At 57.5% G+C, this 16,126-nt stretch overlaps 1 protein-coding gene across 4 annotated transcripts in view; it reads right to left on the bottom strand.

Moving 5' to 3' along the window:
- The window catches only part of PLCG1 (phospholipase C gamma 1), a 37,801-nt gene that overhangs the window by 15,749 nt on the left and 5,926 nt on the right, over nucleotides 1-16,126 (bottom strand). For all 4 annotated transcript variants that reach the window (XM_068700302.1, XM_068700303.1, XM_068700300.1 and 1 more), the window contains exons 2-6: nucleotides 4,399-4,551; nucleotides 3,834-3,927; nucleotides 3,514-3,561; nucleotides 573-657; nucleotides 66-149 (exon numbers count right to left, since the gene is read on the bottom strand). In XM_068700302.1, coding sequence (XP_068556403.1) covers nucleotides 66-149; nucleotides 573-657; nucleotides 3,514-3,561; nucleotides 3,834-3,927; nucleotides 4,399-4,551 — 464 coding nt within the window. The remainder of the gene's footprint in view (nucleotides 1-65; nucleotides 150-572; nucleotides 658-3,513; nucleotides 3,562-3,833; nucleotides 3,928-4,398; nucleotides 4,552-16,126) is intronic.

Genomic DNA, 16,126 nt, shown 5'->3' with positions numbered 1-16,126 from the left:
GGGATGCCCGGTAATAAATATCATCTCTGCTTCCCCTGCCCCACCCTGGAGAATTGAGCTCTTACCATTTTCTGGGCACTGAACATCAGGCTGCGGTAGAGCTGTGCAAACTGCCCGTACGTGATATCCCCGTTCCTCTGCTCCACGTCCTACAGCCAAAAAAAAAAACCACAAACAGAGAGGTTTTACAGGGCCACAAGCACAGGGACTGCACTCCTTTCACCTGCCCCCAGAATTTTGCAGAGGAGGGAAAGGCCAGAATGTGGCCAGACTTTGTTTCCTCCCTCCGTATGTCCCCAACGGGACCCTGACGGCACCCAGGATGTGGGCGCATCCTAAGTCCCCGTTAGGTGCTTCCCCAGGCTCACCCACACAGGAAGCATTACGGCTTACTTGAACAGTTACAAAAAGATTGTTTCCTTTTTTTGGTGGCAGGGAATATCCGCAATATCTAGAAACTGCAAGAGACAAGGTGCACGCTCCTCTTTGGTGGGACCTCTCCTCGGTGACCTGACCCGCAGGCAGGCAGCGGTGCCGCCCAGGGACCCAGCCCAAAGGGGCCGCGTGCTCACCGTCAGCCGCTCCCGCAGGAACCTCATGTTGGGGACGCGGTAGTTGACCTGGGACAGCATGTTCTTCAGGTCCTTGGCGGAGATCCTGGCAGGGCAAAGAGGGAAAACACGTTCAGAAGCTCTGGGAACCAAGGCATCAGCTGTGAGAGGCAAGGACGGATGCACAGCCCTGGGAGCACACCAGGGTTGGGACCCAAAGGTGAAAGGGAAGAATGTTTCACATTTCTGCGTGTGTGCTGTGCACAGAGCTGGGGCAGGGCTGCCTACATCCTGCTGGGAACTGCAGACAGCTCCTGCAAGACCCAGCATCCTTGCCCCTCATGGCCCCTGGGAACCGAGGTTGCAGCAGGCACATGGCGCCTGGGAGCGACCAGGCAGAAGCATCTTTAGAGCATCTGCACCCCGGCGTGGAGGTTTGGAGACCAAAACCTGACCCCTGCCACACAGGAGGAGGTGGAGGTAGCGCCTGCATTGACAACAATTCCTCCAGGTCTGCCCAGCGATCACCAGTGCTGCTTTTGTGCCTGAGCCTCAAAACCAAGCAGGAGCCGGGACCCTGGAGGATGCTGCCCCATCCTGCAAGGCACAGGGCAGGCCCGGCACTGGGAGCACTCACGGACTTGGGCCCAAATAAATACACCAGGGACAAGGTGATGTGTGCTGGTTGTGTGCCACGGGCCGTCCCTTCCCTGTGATGCTGAGCCCACAAAGGAGCTTTGGCAGGAAGGAAGGGATGGGACGCAGCAGCCGGAGCCCTGCCCCAGCACCAGTGGGTTGTTCTCCCCAGGAGGTGTTGCACCAAGGCTCTGCTCATCATGGTGAAAAAACAAGGAGAGGAAAGAACAAACCGTGTAAAAGCTCCGAGCAGCATTTCCCCTCTGCTTCTGGTAGGAGGGCAGGGCATGGGATGATTTTATTTACTGTGTTAGTAATAAGGTTAAAGTGCTGGAGAGCTTGGAAAAATAACTTGGTACTATTTTGAGACTAGAAAGTTAAAACAAAACAAAACACAACACAAGCACAAAAACTTTCTTCTTCTTCTGCGGAAGTTTTTTTAAGGGCTTCGGATGAAGAAGCCGGAGGACGGACCCAGCCCTCTCCAAGGGCATGAAAACATTCCCCGCTCCTGGTGCTTGTACTCTGCTCCCAGCCTCGGGCAGCTTTCCTAGCCAGAGGTGAAACGGCCTCCCCTGGAGTAGGAAAAAAAGACCCAGCATCCTGTTATCCTCCTCTTCCCACCTAACCTCCCCTGGAAAAACAAACACCCAGAGGCACGGCCGCCAGTGCAAACAGGCAGCATCTGCGTGAGGCCCGCGGCTGGGTGGGCTCCGGCCAGGGGCACGCGGCCACCGACCCCAGCAGGGGGTGGGAGTGGGGAACGAGGGCTTCAGCTGCCCCAAACCTGCCTGTGCTGTGGGTGCTTTGTGTTTAAAGAACACCTCATTCCCTTTTCAGACCCTGCTGCCTGGCTCAGAAGTAAAAGTGACACCGAAGTCAGGGGAAGATAAAATCCGAGGGTCTGTCCGTGACCTGTAGTTGCTGTCTCTGCTTTGCAGGGAACACACGGATGCTTGTAGGACGGGGAGGCCTGAAACCTTTCTGTTTTCCCCCTCTACGCTGTGGCATTTCTGTTGTGCGACGCTGGCAGCCCGGGCTGGAGCAGCAGCTCTTTCAATTAAATGCTTTGCATTTAATCCCCGTCCCTTGATTGACAGATAAAGAATCCACGGCCTTTTCCTGGCTTAATTCTAAATGCTGAGGCAAAGATGATATTAAGAAGAACAACAGGGGAGCTGTAAGAGACTGCCTTTGGGCTGCTGAGCGTGCCTTGGGCAGCCGAAGCTGTACCTTCAGCCTCTTTTGTCCTGCCCCAGTGCCATTTCAGCAGCTTTACTGTTACCGGATGAGAAAAAAGGACCAATTTTTTCCATTTCTCTTGCATTCACGCTCCAACCCCCCACGCAGCCACCCCCACACGCGTTCCCCATTGCTGAATTCAGACAGCTCTCAAACAAAGGGGGTCAGTGATGCACGCCAAGGACCCGGCTGCAGCAGCGGGATGAGGGCTCTGCTGGAAGGAGCCAGCCAGCCACACTCCTGCCTCCTTCCCCCAATGCCCAGTCCCCACAAACACCAGTATGACGTGCGTAAAGCCTGAGCCGGGATTTGAAAGGTGTGTGGCACGTGCGGAGCAGCTGCAGGGCATTAAAGGCGCCTCTTTCCTTCCCGTTCTGCCTCGGAGAGGATCTACCCCTCCTCCACCAAACCCCGGCGCACCGAGCTGCTCTCGCCACGGCACAAATCCTTGCAAAGACAAAACCAGGAGGGACTGGGGGAGTCGCTGGTGCCACGTTCCTGGTGAGAGGGGGAGCAGGAGAGGTGAGGCTGCCCTGGTACCCATGGGGCTAACAGCTGAGAGCATCCCCTGTGCCGGGACTGCAGCAAGGCAAAGCACTCCTGGCCCTCAGTCCCGCTGACACCTGGAAGGGTTTTTGGTTCCCAGCAAGGGGCTCTGCTTCCAGGGCAGACAGCCTGGGCAGATGAAGGGCGCAGCTGGGTGAGCCACAGGTCTGGAGGAGGATAAAGGAGCTCGGCTCCTTCGGTGCTGCCAGCTGGGGGTGAGGCTGTTCCACAGCTACAAGGTCTGCCTGGGTCCAAATCACTGAGAAGCAGGTCAGGGAAATGAGACAATCTTTTGATTTTATTTTTTTTTTAATTTGGTGAAAATGAGCCAGGGTTTTGGAGCTCGGATTGGAGCTGGGATTAAGCTTTCTTGGAAGTGAAAACTAAAACCCTACAGGACCCAACAGAGACCCCAGCCTTTGCTGTGGATTTTTAAGCCAGAGCTAAGTGCTTACAGCTTTACGGCTCTGGCACTGGGTAGGGTGAGGCTTGCTTGTACAAACGTGTGTGCAAATTAGAGTTTTCTCTCCATTTTTACCTGTCCTCCCGGTTGCGATCCAGCGAGTAGAACTGCTTCCTGAGCCACCTGAAAGGAGAGGCACGAGGTCAGGCCCTGCAGGGCTGCAGATGCCGTAGGAGGGCAGGTCAATGGGATGGAGCCCCTCATACAGCAGCACCAGGTCACCGGGACCCCTGGGGGAAGGAGACCCCATCGCCCAGCCCGGCTGCTGCGGACACCTCTGGCCACGCGCTGCTGTACGGGTCTGACCCCAGCATGGAGCTCCAGGGTGGGAGCAGCACCGCAAGGGATGGAGAAGGGAAAACAACACAAGCACGGCACAGGGACAAGCTCCCCACCTCTCAATCTGCAGTGGGGTGGCAGCTCTTAGGGTATCTGCCACCAGCCAGTTCAGCCCCTTGATCCACATGTTGACCTCCTCCTCGGATGTGGCTGTGGAAAGAAGGAAGAGGAGAAATGGGAGGAAGGGACACAGGCTGGTCACCAGCCGCTCTTGGGGCTACCCCCGATGTCCTAAATGCCTTCCTTCACCCCCTCCCAACAGCTCCCACCCCTGCCCAGCTCCTGCTCCCCCCGGGATGTTTGTGGCCAGAGCTGGGTGTCACCTCTGTCCCCAAAGAGCAATGCCCAGGCTGGGCTGGGTGCCAGGGGCCAGCAGCTCCTGGGGAAGGTGTCCCAGCTCCTCCTCAGCCCCCCCGGCTCCCCCTGCAGCCTCCCCGAGGCCAGGGGGCTGGCTCTGTCCCTGCGGGCTGCAGCACAAGGCAGATGTGCCATGGACATTGAGGGGTCAGCACTTCTGCCTGCGTCTGTGCTTGCCTACAGGGCTCTGAATGAGCCCCACGGGATGCCGGGGAAGTCTGCGAAGGGGCTGCCCGCCCTGCCCGGGGGCTGTGAGCGCTTTACCTTGCAGGCTGAGGGTCTTCAGCCTGAACTCTGTGCCGTAGAGGACAACGAAGCAGTGGGACTGGTCTGGTCGGAAACACGGATCCTCCTGGTACCGGTCAAAATCGCGCGAATTCTTTCCCGGCCGAATCTCTTTGATTTCACGAATGTCCACTACGAGACAAAAGGGGAAAAGAGTTCAGTGAAGAGTTGAAATCCCCAAGATGAGGCTCTGCGGATCCTAAATGCCACACCAGAGTAGAAGGAAGGGCATGGACTGTGCACCTCCCCAGCCAGCCCTGTCCCTATTTGTCCCCGTGCTTCGATATTTCACCCAGGCGCCCCCCAGTCGCGAGGAGCAGAGGGCAGAGCTCTGGTTCCTGCAGGTTCCTTCACCCGTCAGCTTCACACCTCACACCTTCTTCCTCTGCTCAACCTACGCCTGTGAACTGCAAGGTTTTTTTGCCTTTAAGAGGGTAATTTTGTTTTCTTTTTCAACGAGAGCCTTTCTGCTGGGGTGAAACCTCTGGGGGCTCAGCCTTCTGCCCAGCTCAGCGACACCCTGCTTGCAGCTCTGCGTCTTACAAACAGCAAGGCTTCATCCCCACTCCTATCCAAATTCAAGTCTGATATTGAAACCTGAGTTGGTTCCTGGTTTAAACAATCTATGACTCCTCTTCTTCCCTTTTTCCCTTTCCCCCTAAATTATGGCTGCAGTTTCTGGCATCTTCCCCTGCCCCGGCAGCTCTCCCATCTCTTGAGAGGTGATCCCCCATCCTGCTCCAAGCGGTACCAGGACCCCTGGACCTGCCCTCATCTGCGTGAGTCCCACGGGCTTTATTTTAACAATTCCAGCTTCTCTTTGAGTCCAAGGCTGCCGCAGAGCAGGCAGCACCAGCAGTGACACAGGGACAGAACTGTCCTTTGGATATTCCCGAGGCTGCAGGGCTGGTGTTGCAGCTCAGCAGCTGTCCCCTGGAGTCCCCCAAAGGTGACACTTGGGCAGGGAGGTGAGAACCAGGCTGGGCACAGCTACGACTTCCCCAGCGCTCAAGGAGGAGGAGAGCAGCAGCTAATTTGCCCTGGCGACCGTGGCCAAGGAAAGCTGCAGCGGGGTAGAGCACGCCAGGATCTTAAACGCGGGGCGAGCCGAAGGAGCTGGAGGGATGCTGAGGAGAGAGTGCCTCAGCCTCCTCCCCAGAGGAAATTCTGGGAAAGGACGCTCATTACCATCAAACAAAGAGAACACAGCAGCAGCAGCAACAACAAAAAACCCCAAACCCAAGAATCTTTGCTTCCTGGAAAAAGAGTTTCTTAAATGCTCGGGGGAATCAAGTAACAACAGTTCTGAGTCACGTTTCCAAAGCAGACGGTGCTTCTGAGCAGTGTGGGATGGCGATTACTGCAAACCTGGCGTGTAATTCATCCCAATTAAACTCCACTTAGGGCAGTCACTGCGGATCGACTCGCCTTTCATTGCAATTTGCTGTAGTTTAGAGCTAGACAGAAACGTGAGCTGCTCAGCAGCCGCAGCAGAGGCCGGCAGCGCTGCGTCGGCTCGCAGGGGAAGGGGCCCGCTCCCAGCAAGCGGGACAGCAAGCTGGGAGATGTGGCCTGGTGCTGGGGAGACCTGTCCCAAACCTTGCACAAGGAGCCTGGGGAACCTCTTGAAACCACTGCTGCTGGAAGCAGTCACAGTGGCAGCCTTGGATGCTTGCTCTGAAACCATCTTGTGCTGGCTTGTGCGCTCTACATGTGCACCAAACACGTCTAAAGAAGAGAATCCCACTGAAACCGTGTCAAGGGGGCTTTCACCCCAGGACAGGCCACACCACGCAGCACGGCGGTGTGCATCCAGGCACGATCACAGCCCCCTCGTTTCCTGATACAGACAGACCCCATTTGGCCACTGCAACCAAGGACAAGGGCACAGAGAGACCCATCTCCCTGGGATGTGAAGGGCGGCTGAGCAAGCTCCCGAAAACGAGCAGGGCTGTGCCTTTCTGAGCAGGGCTGTGCCTTTCTAAGCATCACCTGCCCTTTACATACCGGCTGTCCGGAGGTTCAAACCTTAGCCTGCCCTGTCGTAATCCATCCACGTGCTCACAGCCTTGGCGGCACGACATGTTTTTATCGCTGGCATAAAAAATGCATCACAGCTGCGGTCTTTGCATCCATCACACGCACAGCAAAGGCTATTCCTGTCGGAGGACTTGACAAAAACAGTGGGAAAGAGCAGGTTTTCATGGTAGGCGGTGACCAGCAGCATGTGCTGTCTCGGCAGCCTCCTTCCAAGGGCCTAACCCCGCACCACGGCGCTTTGACTCTGCCCCACATTCACCTCTCACTGCAAAGTGCCCGCGGGGCTGTGAAGGTTGTGAGCTATCCTTACAAACTGCATCCCCAAAAATCCACGCCAGGGAGAGCCCCCAGAGCAAACGGGGCACCCAACGAAGGCACAGGGGTGCGGGCTGCCCCCGGGGTGCTCCGCCGTGAGCACCAAGCACGCAGAGGAGCAGGTAAAGAGCTCCAGCCCACGCGTGCCTGCAGCTGCTTGCTCATCTCTCTCATCCTCCCCAACATGCCCGCGTGCGCCGGGGAGAAGGCGGTTCGGGGTTTGGTTTCTGCAGCTCACACCTTGCCGCGCAGCAGCACCATCAGCCCCCTCCAGCCCCACCGCCTCGAGTGACTCAAACGCCTTCCCTGCACCCTGCAAGGAAATGACTTCAGCAGGAGGCACAGCGGCCACGGATGCCACCATCCCAGATCCGCGAGGTGTCTCCACACCAGCTGTGCCCCTGCCAGGCTTCAAGCCCCCGGCACCAGCCTGGGACCAGCAGTCAGCCGGCAGTGGGGAGGGGAGGAAAGGCTGCCCCAGCTCTGCCTCAGTGGAGGGTGCTAGCCTACCAGCCACGTCTCACAGCTCCTCTTTCCCTCTGCTTGCACTGAAACCCTGTCCCACACACCCCAATGCCATGCTCCCAGCCCTCCCCACCAGCGCCAAGGCCTGGCACCCTATTCCAGACACCAAACCAACCCCAGCCCATAAATATTTCCAGCTCTGCTTGCGAGGGCCACAAGTAAAACACAGACACCTCAGCAAACACCAGCCACCCTCCAGAAGGCAAACACAAAACCCAGAGCCTGCTGCCACCTCCCTCCATGATCTTGTGAGCTTGGGCCACCCACTTTTCTTTTTATTGCCCCAAAGCTTGCCTCGACCACAACTGCTGTGGCAGGTGCCACCGAGAAGGAGGTGGCTTCCTTGATGGCCACCATGCTCTTCCCTCCTGGGCTTCCCTCAAGGACAGACAGACGGGGAAGCTCGAGGTCCCACCCCACAGCGTGGCTGTGCTGGGAATGCTGCCTAGGGGAAAAGCATCTGCCACATGTGCCAGGGCAGAGGAACAAGTGCCAGATAACCCTGGATAAACCCATCAAAGAAAGGCAACCCGTTACTGAGGTGAACCACACCTCATTGCCCTGCTGGTGCGCCCCAGAGCACGCTGTGGGATGGAGCAACTGCTGCAGAAAGCAGGCACTGGTCTTTGTCCCATGTGGATGGCAGCAGGATGAGGGAGAGAAAGCCTCGACCTCCACGTGCCTTTTCAAAAAGGACACGGTCGCGTTGCTGGGCCAGCAGCCTTCCCTTCCACAGGAGCAGGTCACACCAGAAAGAAAAAGCTGGCCCCAGACCCACCCCCTGCAGCACTTAGGAAAAAAAAAAAATCCCCTCTGGTTAATGAAAGCCAGATCCAGCCTTCAGCTGTTCACAACTGGAACTTCACCCAAGCCTCACTTATAACCAGTGATGGAGCGGGCATTGTAAGGCGTGAGGATAAGGACACCCTGCAACGGGCTCCAAGGGTTGCAAAATCTCCACCTCCAGAGGGTTTTTGGAAAGATGTCAGACTGATTAAAAATAAATAAATAAAAAAAAAGAAATAGGATTTAGGCCAGATTACCTTCCAGGATGGATTTGTCAGGGACCCACCCACCCCCTTGGCAAGCACGTCTGTGCGCAGCGTGGCTGCATGGGGACCAGCACGCAGGGAGAGCCCCACGCTCACTGCAGCCTGACCTCGGCTGGCACGGGCTGATCCTGTCCTGGGGCGGTGGAGAAGCCTTTGGGTTTCCTCCTCCAGTACAAAGCCAGCAAGAAATGTCTTCATGCTTTTTGGCAGTGTACCTTGCCCTGAACACAATGATTATTTCTGGCCTTCCCATCACTCGCAGGAGGGCGGTCCGGCACGCAGGGAAAGTGAGAAGTGAGGAAGATGGAAAAAAAAAAAGACCCGACTTGTAAGTGTGTGTGGGGGCAGAAATCAGAGAATTCTATTGCGTAACAGCACGGGGAATAAAGCGGTGTATTTCCCTCCGAATACTTCAATAGGAGCCCACTGAACGTGCTGCTTGGGCTGGTGCTGGCTGCTGCAGAGGTTTGCAGCAGGAGGCTGGGCTGCCCTCGCCCTGCCCGGGCTGCTCCTGGCGCACTGTCTGCAACCAAATGCCACGCGGGGAGATGCAAAAATCCCACCGGGCTTTAGAGGAACGGTCAAGCGAGCACTAAGTGCTTTGCTGGAGCAGGGCCAGAGCCTCCAGCACCTCGTGGTCTGGAGCCAGGCGCCGTGCCCCACAGCAGCCAGCGAGCCCCCTTGGTCTGCGAGGCTCCACATGAGCCCGTCCCGTGTCCACGCGTAGATCCATCTGCCAAAAAGCAGCCACCTCAGCTGCTGGGGGTTGCACGATGCTGAAATCCTCCTGATGGCATCTGCTGTGCGCTGTGCCGCATCCAACGGGGGTGATGCAGGCATCTTGCAGACAGCAACGATCTGAGCTCGAACCTGAGCCGCAGTCGATATTAAGGCAGCTTTTACAAAACCGTGCTGCGCCCCTGGTGAACGCCAGAAGTGGGCTACAATACCTAACATCCCACCCAAAAGAAAGCAGGAACCTCGCTGCAGTAGAAACCTATCTCAGAGGGAAGAGCCACGCATCTCTCATTAGCACAGGTTTTCACAGTAACAGCTCAGCCTTAGCTCCACGAGCTTTCCTTAACAGACAAGACGAAACCATGCAGTGTAACGGTGAATTAGCAGTGTCTGCGCACGGAGGCGCAGCGCCGGGTTTCTGCACCCTCCTCCTGGCCACGCCGCGCTGCCATCAGCGCTTCCGTGCATCAGCTCTCAGGTTTCTGGAGGAACACGATCCCACAGCATTAGCAGATGGCTGCTCCAGCCAGAGAAACAATAAACCAGCTGGGGCCTCGAATCTGACCTGATGGCTCCTTTGCAGGGCTGAGGCATCCACGGAGACCAAAAGAAACACCGGCACAGCAGAGCCCTGTGCCCCAGCAAGGCCCTGCTCCCTTCTGTGAGCCAAAAACGGATGTGCTGCCATTTTAGTGAGGTATCCGAAAACCCTGCAAAAAGCTCTCTCACTGCCACTACTGCCCCAGGGAGGGACATGGCAGCCCTGCTGCTTGGGGGCCTGTTGGGTCCCACCGCTCTTGCTTCTGCAACGCACATGCAGGAACCTCTCCGGTCTCAGGAGAAGGTGAGATTAAGCTATTTTCCCCTCCAGACTTGGCTCGGTCGTGCCTCAGATTGCTCCAGCAAGTCGGTACATCTCACCCGCTACCCGCAGCAGCAACCTGCAGCGTTTGCTCTGAAGCAGTTGCTGCGATGGCTCTGCTGCAGAGGCAGCCGCATCCACAGAGCGCCTTGGCAGGGAGGATGCTCAGAACAAACAGCTCGGATGGGACCAGGGAGTTCCCAGTCCACCTGGATGGCCGGGAATAACCTAAACCCAGCGCCCAGATCCTGGCTGACCGCTGTTGGAGGGATGGGGCAGAGCGCTTCGTGGGACACCCCCCCCCCCCCCCCAGCAGCAGCCCCCACAGCAGCACAGGCAGCACGTGGGGGCCAGCAGCTGCTCTGCGGGCACTGGGGCTTCCTGCCCTCGCCTCGAGCTGCTGCTGCCTCGGCTGCGCCTCGGCATCACGTGTGCTGCGGCTTCTGAGCTCCGGTTACTCCCCCACCCTGTGCCCCCCCCCGAAATCCTTATCGTGGGCAGAGGAAGTGACAAGGAGATGCGCAGGGGCTTGGAGGTGCTTCGTAGAATGGCTCAGGTTGGAAGGGACCTTAGAGATCATCCAGTTCCAACCCCCTGCCACACGCAGGGACGCCACCCACTAGGTGAGGCTGGCCAAGGCCCCATCCAGCCTGGCCTTGAGCACCTCCAGGGATGGGGCACCCACAGCTCCTCTGGGCAGCCTGTGCCAGTGCCTCACCGCCCTTACAGTGAAAAATTTCCTCTTAACGTTTAGTCTAAATCTATCACCATTTAGTTTAAGACCATTCCCCCTTGTCCTATCATTATCTACCCACGTAAAGAGTCCTCTAGCCTTTCCATAAGCCCCCTTTAAGTGTTGAAAGGCTGCAGTGAGGTCTCCCCAGAGCCTTCTCTTCCCCAGGCTGAATATCCCCGCCTCTCTCTCAGCCTCCACAGCTCTGCAGCCACGCGATCTGAAGCAAGACACGAGGAACTGCCCGCCTGTCTTCCCTCCTGGCTGCTGTGGGCTGGAGCAGGGAAGCAAAGGTCGTGCCAGGGCATCACCCTGTCCCTACAGAGCAGCTCCCACCTCTCCCAGGCAGCCCCTGCCTCGCTGCTCCACCAGCTCTGGCCTCATGCAGGCGACCTTCAAGATCTCACAAACATCCTCCTGCTGCTAGCGGCAGAGCTGGCTGGGGGCTGACAACGGCCTATCCTGCATCATCAGCACATCTCTCCAGATTACTCTCAGCTGCAAGAAGGCATGTGTTAAAAAAAAAAAAAAAAACAACAAAAAACAAAAAACACTACCAAAGCTGGTCCGCCAAGTGAGCAAAGCAGGATGCCGCTATCTCGCGATCTCTGCCCACAGCCCAGCAGAGCGGGGATGTAAAGGCTGGCAGTTTCCACCATGCCTGTCTCAGCCTCCGAGGGCCGGCTTCATGCTCGGGAGCTGCCTCCCTGCCCCGCGGACCAGGCCACGTCCCCAGCACCGCCATACGGCTGAGCAGGGCACCAGCTCTCATGCCAGGTAGCGTCTGCTTCTGGCGGGGTGCTCCAGCTCCTTCCTCAGCCTCTGCTGCAGTCCCCTGTGTGGCACCCATGGGGACAGGCCACAGGAACCCCTCAGCCCCCAGCACCTCCCGCTGTGCCACGCACATGGCAGCACCGAGCCCATCCCTGAGCCGAGGCGGCCAAAAAAACACAGCAGCGAGTAAAGCAGGGGAGAGGACATGGCACACCAGCCCCGAGACATAGCCACTTGTTTCTGCCACAGCACAAGCCCCTGACGAAGCACCAGGAGCCCACAGATCTGCAGGCAGCAGTTCCCCAAATCCTTCCGTGCCTCATGAGCCTCTGGGACCTTGGGGTGGGGACATCCCCTCCCGCCCATGGGGAGGAGGCAGCCGGATGGCATCCCCTGCTCCAGGGCTGCTCCTGGGCCCCCTCTTGTTTTCCACAGAAATTATGTCCAGGGAAGCTGGGGGTGTTGTTCCAGGATCACACTGAAGCCAAAGCTGTCCATGGTGTGCCCGTGGTGCTGGCCAGGCCTGCTCCCCAGCACGCACAAGCCCAGCACCATGAAGGCCCCCGGACTTCTTGCACCCGCACCATGCAGGGCATGAGAGCGCGTCCATCCCAAACAGCAACACCAGCCGGGCTGAGCCCCGGGTTTTGCCTGCCTGGACACTGCTTTAAAGAAACGCGTCCCTTCTTCTGATAAATTACAGCCAGCGGCAGCCCTCAGTCACCGGCCTGCTCTGTTTGAGAGGCAGAAGCTTCCACTGACTCACATGGAAAGAGGAAGCTCCGCAGCGGTGCTGCTGGGTGGCTGGTGGGGCCGGGACAGCTCCACGAGCCACCCCAAGGTGACCTTCCCCTGCCTGGCATCGAGGACTGCGTCCCCTCAGCCCATTGCAGGAAGGCAATAAAAGGGTGGGAGGATGGGGGAGGCTGAAGAGCTCCTCCAGCCTCCCTGCGAAGGGGACGTGCAGTGGTAACCAGATCCGAAAGGTACCGCAGAGGACGCGGACGGATCGATGGAGGGGAGGCACCTGACACGGCACCATGTCTGCGAGGCAAGGGGCCAGGCGGCATCTCCACGTCCCTCCTGGAGCTTAAAGTGACGCTTTAAGACACCCCCACGCCTCCCCCCTACTGCCAGCACAGCCCTCAGCACCATACACAAGGGGAACAGGCCCAGCTGGGAGCCATGGTGCAGCTGGGTGCTCATTGCAGCTCTCCAGGGGGTTTTGTGTTCTTGGCTCTTGTGCCCAGAGCTCACCACAAGGCAAATGGGGACAAGAGTGACCACAGGCTGTCCCCAGGATGGGGACTCCTCACCCAGAGGTGAGGATTGGAAACCGAGCACTTGTCACACTCCCAGCAAATGCCAGCGCTGCTCAGACGCCGTGACTCACTTGTCATCCATCCCACCCCTCGACGCAATCGAGTTTCCGTGACAATAACTTCACAGCACAGATGACTGCTACCCGGAACACTACATGAGCACCAACGAGGTGGCTTATTCCTGTCACTGCAACTGCTTCAGCTCCTCAGTGCCGGGGTAAAATTGGGAAGCAGAGAATAATATAAAGATCCTGCCTGGTGCTGAGTCACTTGTGGTGACTGGAGCAGCCCGGCACCCGGGCACAGCACCAGGCAGACACGTCCCAGGACGGGCGCTACCTTCAGCTCACGTGGAAGAAGCAGGAGCTCTTGGTGCTGGTCTTCACAGCCTCACAGCCAGGCTCTGGTACTGCTTGTGTTTTTTTTAAACGCCACCTGTGAGGTATTTGGTTCCCAGCACCAGAGACCTGCTGCTCACGCACTTATCTGCGCCAGGGTTAACAGCAAACCCTTTTTTTTTTTTTCCCCCTCAGAAAGAGCAAACTTTCTGAGGCTTCACTGTGAGCTGAGTTGTGTCCCAGCCACAGGAGGACGAAGGAAGCCTTCCTCACCGGCCTGGCCCTACTGATGAGCTGCTCATGGGCTACTTTCCGTGGCCTGACTCGGCCCAGGCCTTTCTGAGGCTCGCCCTCAGCTCCTGCAGAGAAAGGCCATGTCGTCAGGCAGCGCCTGAGCACTTGGCAAACAAACCCGGCCCTGTGCCTCTCTGGCAGCTGGAAGGCAGATCCGTGGGGTGCAGGCAGGGCGCGGAGGGGTGAAAGTCCCCTTGGACACCCTGTGCCCACCCCAGGACCTGCCCTGGGACCCGCACACCGGCTGCGAGAGCCACGATGATCGACAGAGCAGACCCTGCGGCCAAAGAGCGGAGGAAGAGGAGGGAAATAGAGCAGCAGGCACGCAGCAAAGTGACCAAATAACCTGCGCCATCTTTATGACGCTCTGCAGATGCAGCGACAGCGTGACCCCACAGACAGGGCCAGGAGGAGGAGGAGGACAACGCAGGCACAGGCGGGAGGGATGTCTTTTAATCACCACGTTACCCAGCACTTCTTGGAGCGAGTAAACAGGAAAAAGCCTCTCGAGCAGCTGCTCTACCCAGCGTCCCCGCGGGGAGCAGCCCGCCTTGATGTCTCTCCAGCACGCGCGCGCTCGTGGAGGCTTCTCGGGGACAAGGCACACAGAGAAACCGCTCGTCCTGGCACGCAGGCCTGACCTGCCCGCATCACTTCATCCAAAACCAGCCCAGGCGACCGCTGCCCTGGGCTGGCAGAGTCACAAAAGGAGTCAAAAAGGTCTGCAAACCAGGCAGCACATTCCTGCCCCACACAGAGGGCGGCAGCCAGGGCCCACCGTGGAGAAGATGCTTGCCAGGAAGGCGAGCGACCTTGGTTTCAAGCCCTGGCTGGTGTGGTCCCAGCACTGATAGATCCTTACACAGTTTGGGGAAGAGAAATGGGAATTTTGCAACGTGCCTTGGGGTGAGGCAGGGGACCGGGCACCGGGTGCTGTGGCAGCCCAGGGGCACAGCAGCCAGGTGAGGCTGGTGGCAGAAGACAGCGTGGCAGCACCACATGCTTCACACCTGAGGATGCAAAATGATACCACAGAGAGCACGGCAGCCTGTGGCAATCCAGGAGTGAGGATTTCATGTGTCAAGGCAAAAAAAAAAAAAAAAGTCACACTCAGAAAGTAAATGCCTTTGCAGCAGGGGTGGGGGAAAAAAATAGCCCAACAGGCACAGTTCGGACTTCTCTGCCACAGTGCTGCCACCCTCCTCATCCTCGAGGCCTGCAGGCAAAGTCAGCTCAGCAAAGCATCCCCTTTGTGGGAGCTCACTTGCCGGATTGCGACCTTTGTCTGGAAAATCTTTAAAACAACAATGCGGGCTGGTTTGCCTGCAGAACGCCAGGCACGCTCCTGGGCACTGCATTAGCAACACGAGAAGGGATTATTGACTGAAACCTCAGAACCACAAGTTTTTGTAAATAGAAGGTACGAGCTGCAGAGGAAAGCAAGAGGAGGGTCCATTTTCGAGTCTGGATGGTTTTACGTGGCTTTCCAGCCAGCTAAACCCAGAATGCACAGCTCCAAATGGAGCTGAAAAGCCACCCGACCACACACTCAGCACGAAAAGCAATTTAAAATCCCAGTTTTGGTGAGACTTCAGAGTGCAGGCTGTCAGCTTCGTAAAGCTCTGCTGGCTCCTCCAAGACTTCACATTGCCAGCTTCCATGAGATGCTCCATTCCCCGGCCTTTTGCTGTTTAGGGGCAGAAATGACTTCACCCCAGAAGCCCTGTTTCACGCTGCAGGCTGAGTTGTGCCCACCCCTGCCCCCTGCAATGCCGGCAGGGGCTGCAGCTCCATCACAGCTGGGAGAGGGCCCCACACCACCTCGGCGTGGCTTGGGGCTGCACTGAGGTGCCCGGAGATGGGCAGTGCCATGAAAGGAGGGATAAAAAGCAAAGCCAGCTGGGCGAAGGCTGCCCTGTAGAAGTGCCACCCCACCCTGCAGCCTCAGGAAGGGCAGAAAATTTTCAGAAACCGAAGTTTCTAATCTGAATCAGCATCAAAAATCTCTCTCAAAAAGAAAAAAAAAAAAAAGGCTGTTTCCCCCGACAAGCAGCTCTTGGTGCAACACAAAAATCCTCAAAGCACAAAACTTAAGCACTAAAACCATTTGGAGGAAAGAAGCCTTCTCCAGCGCTCCTTGGGAGCGGCTGCTGTCACCGTGCCCCCTTCCTGATGGCTCTGGGCAGGGGGACACCTCGGTGGCAGAAGACGAGCAGAGGAGAGCTGCGAGCACACCAAAGCCGCCCCTGCATGTGGCAGGGCTTCATGGCTGCGCAGAGGATGTGCGAGATGTTAGGGCGATCCCATACGTGACACCAGGAAGAGAGAGCCAGCACCAAACACGGAAACGAGCCGACCAGCCACCCCGGTACGAGCTTGCTCGAACGGCTGCAGGTTTCCGTGAGCATCCAGCTTTCAGATACCAAATAATTTTCTCCATACAGCCTCAGGTACCTGTCAAATGCAGAAACTTTTCTGCAGTACCTGCTGCCTTCATCCTGCTCCAGGCACGCGTCGTGCCAGTTGCTCTCTCGGAGCATCCTTCCACCACCAGCTCTCCAAATTTGTCAGGCCAAGGGGAAGGGATGTGGGTGGGAGGGGAATAACTTTTCCAAAGCACTTTAAGGGCTTACATTGTCATTCCACTGATTTCCACTGCCCTTAAATCTGAGAGCACACCAGAGAAAAGAAAAAAAACACCCTCCCCACTGATT

This window comes from Anas acuta, chromosome 16, assembly GCF_963932015.1.
Source record: "Anas acuta chromosome 16, bAnaAcu1.1, whole genome shotgun sequence".
Taxonomy (NCBI): domain Eukaryota; kingdom Metazoa; phylum Chordata; class Aves; order Anseriformes; family Anatidae; genus Anas; species Anas acuta.
The sequence above is the reverse complement of the archived record's forward strand: the minus strand, read 5'-3'. Positions and strand labels throughout refer to the sequence as shown.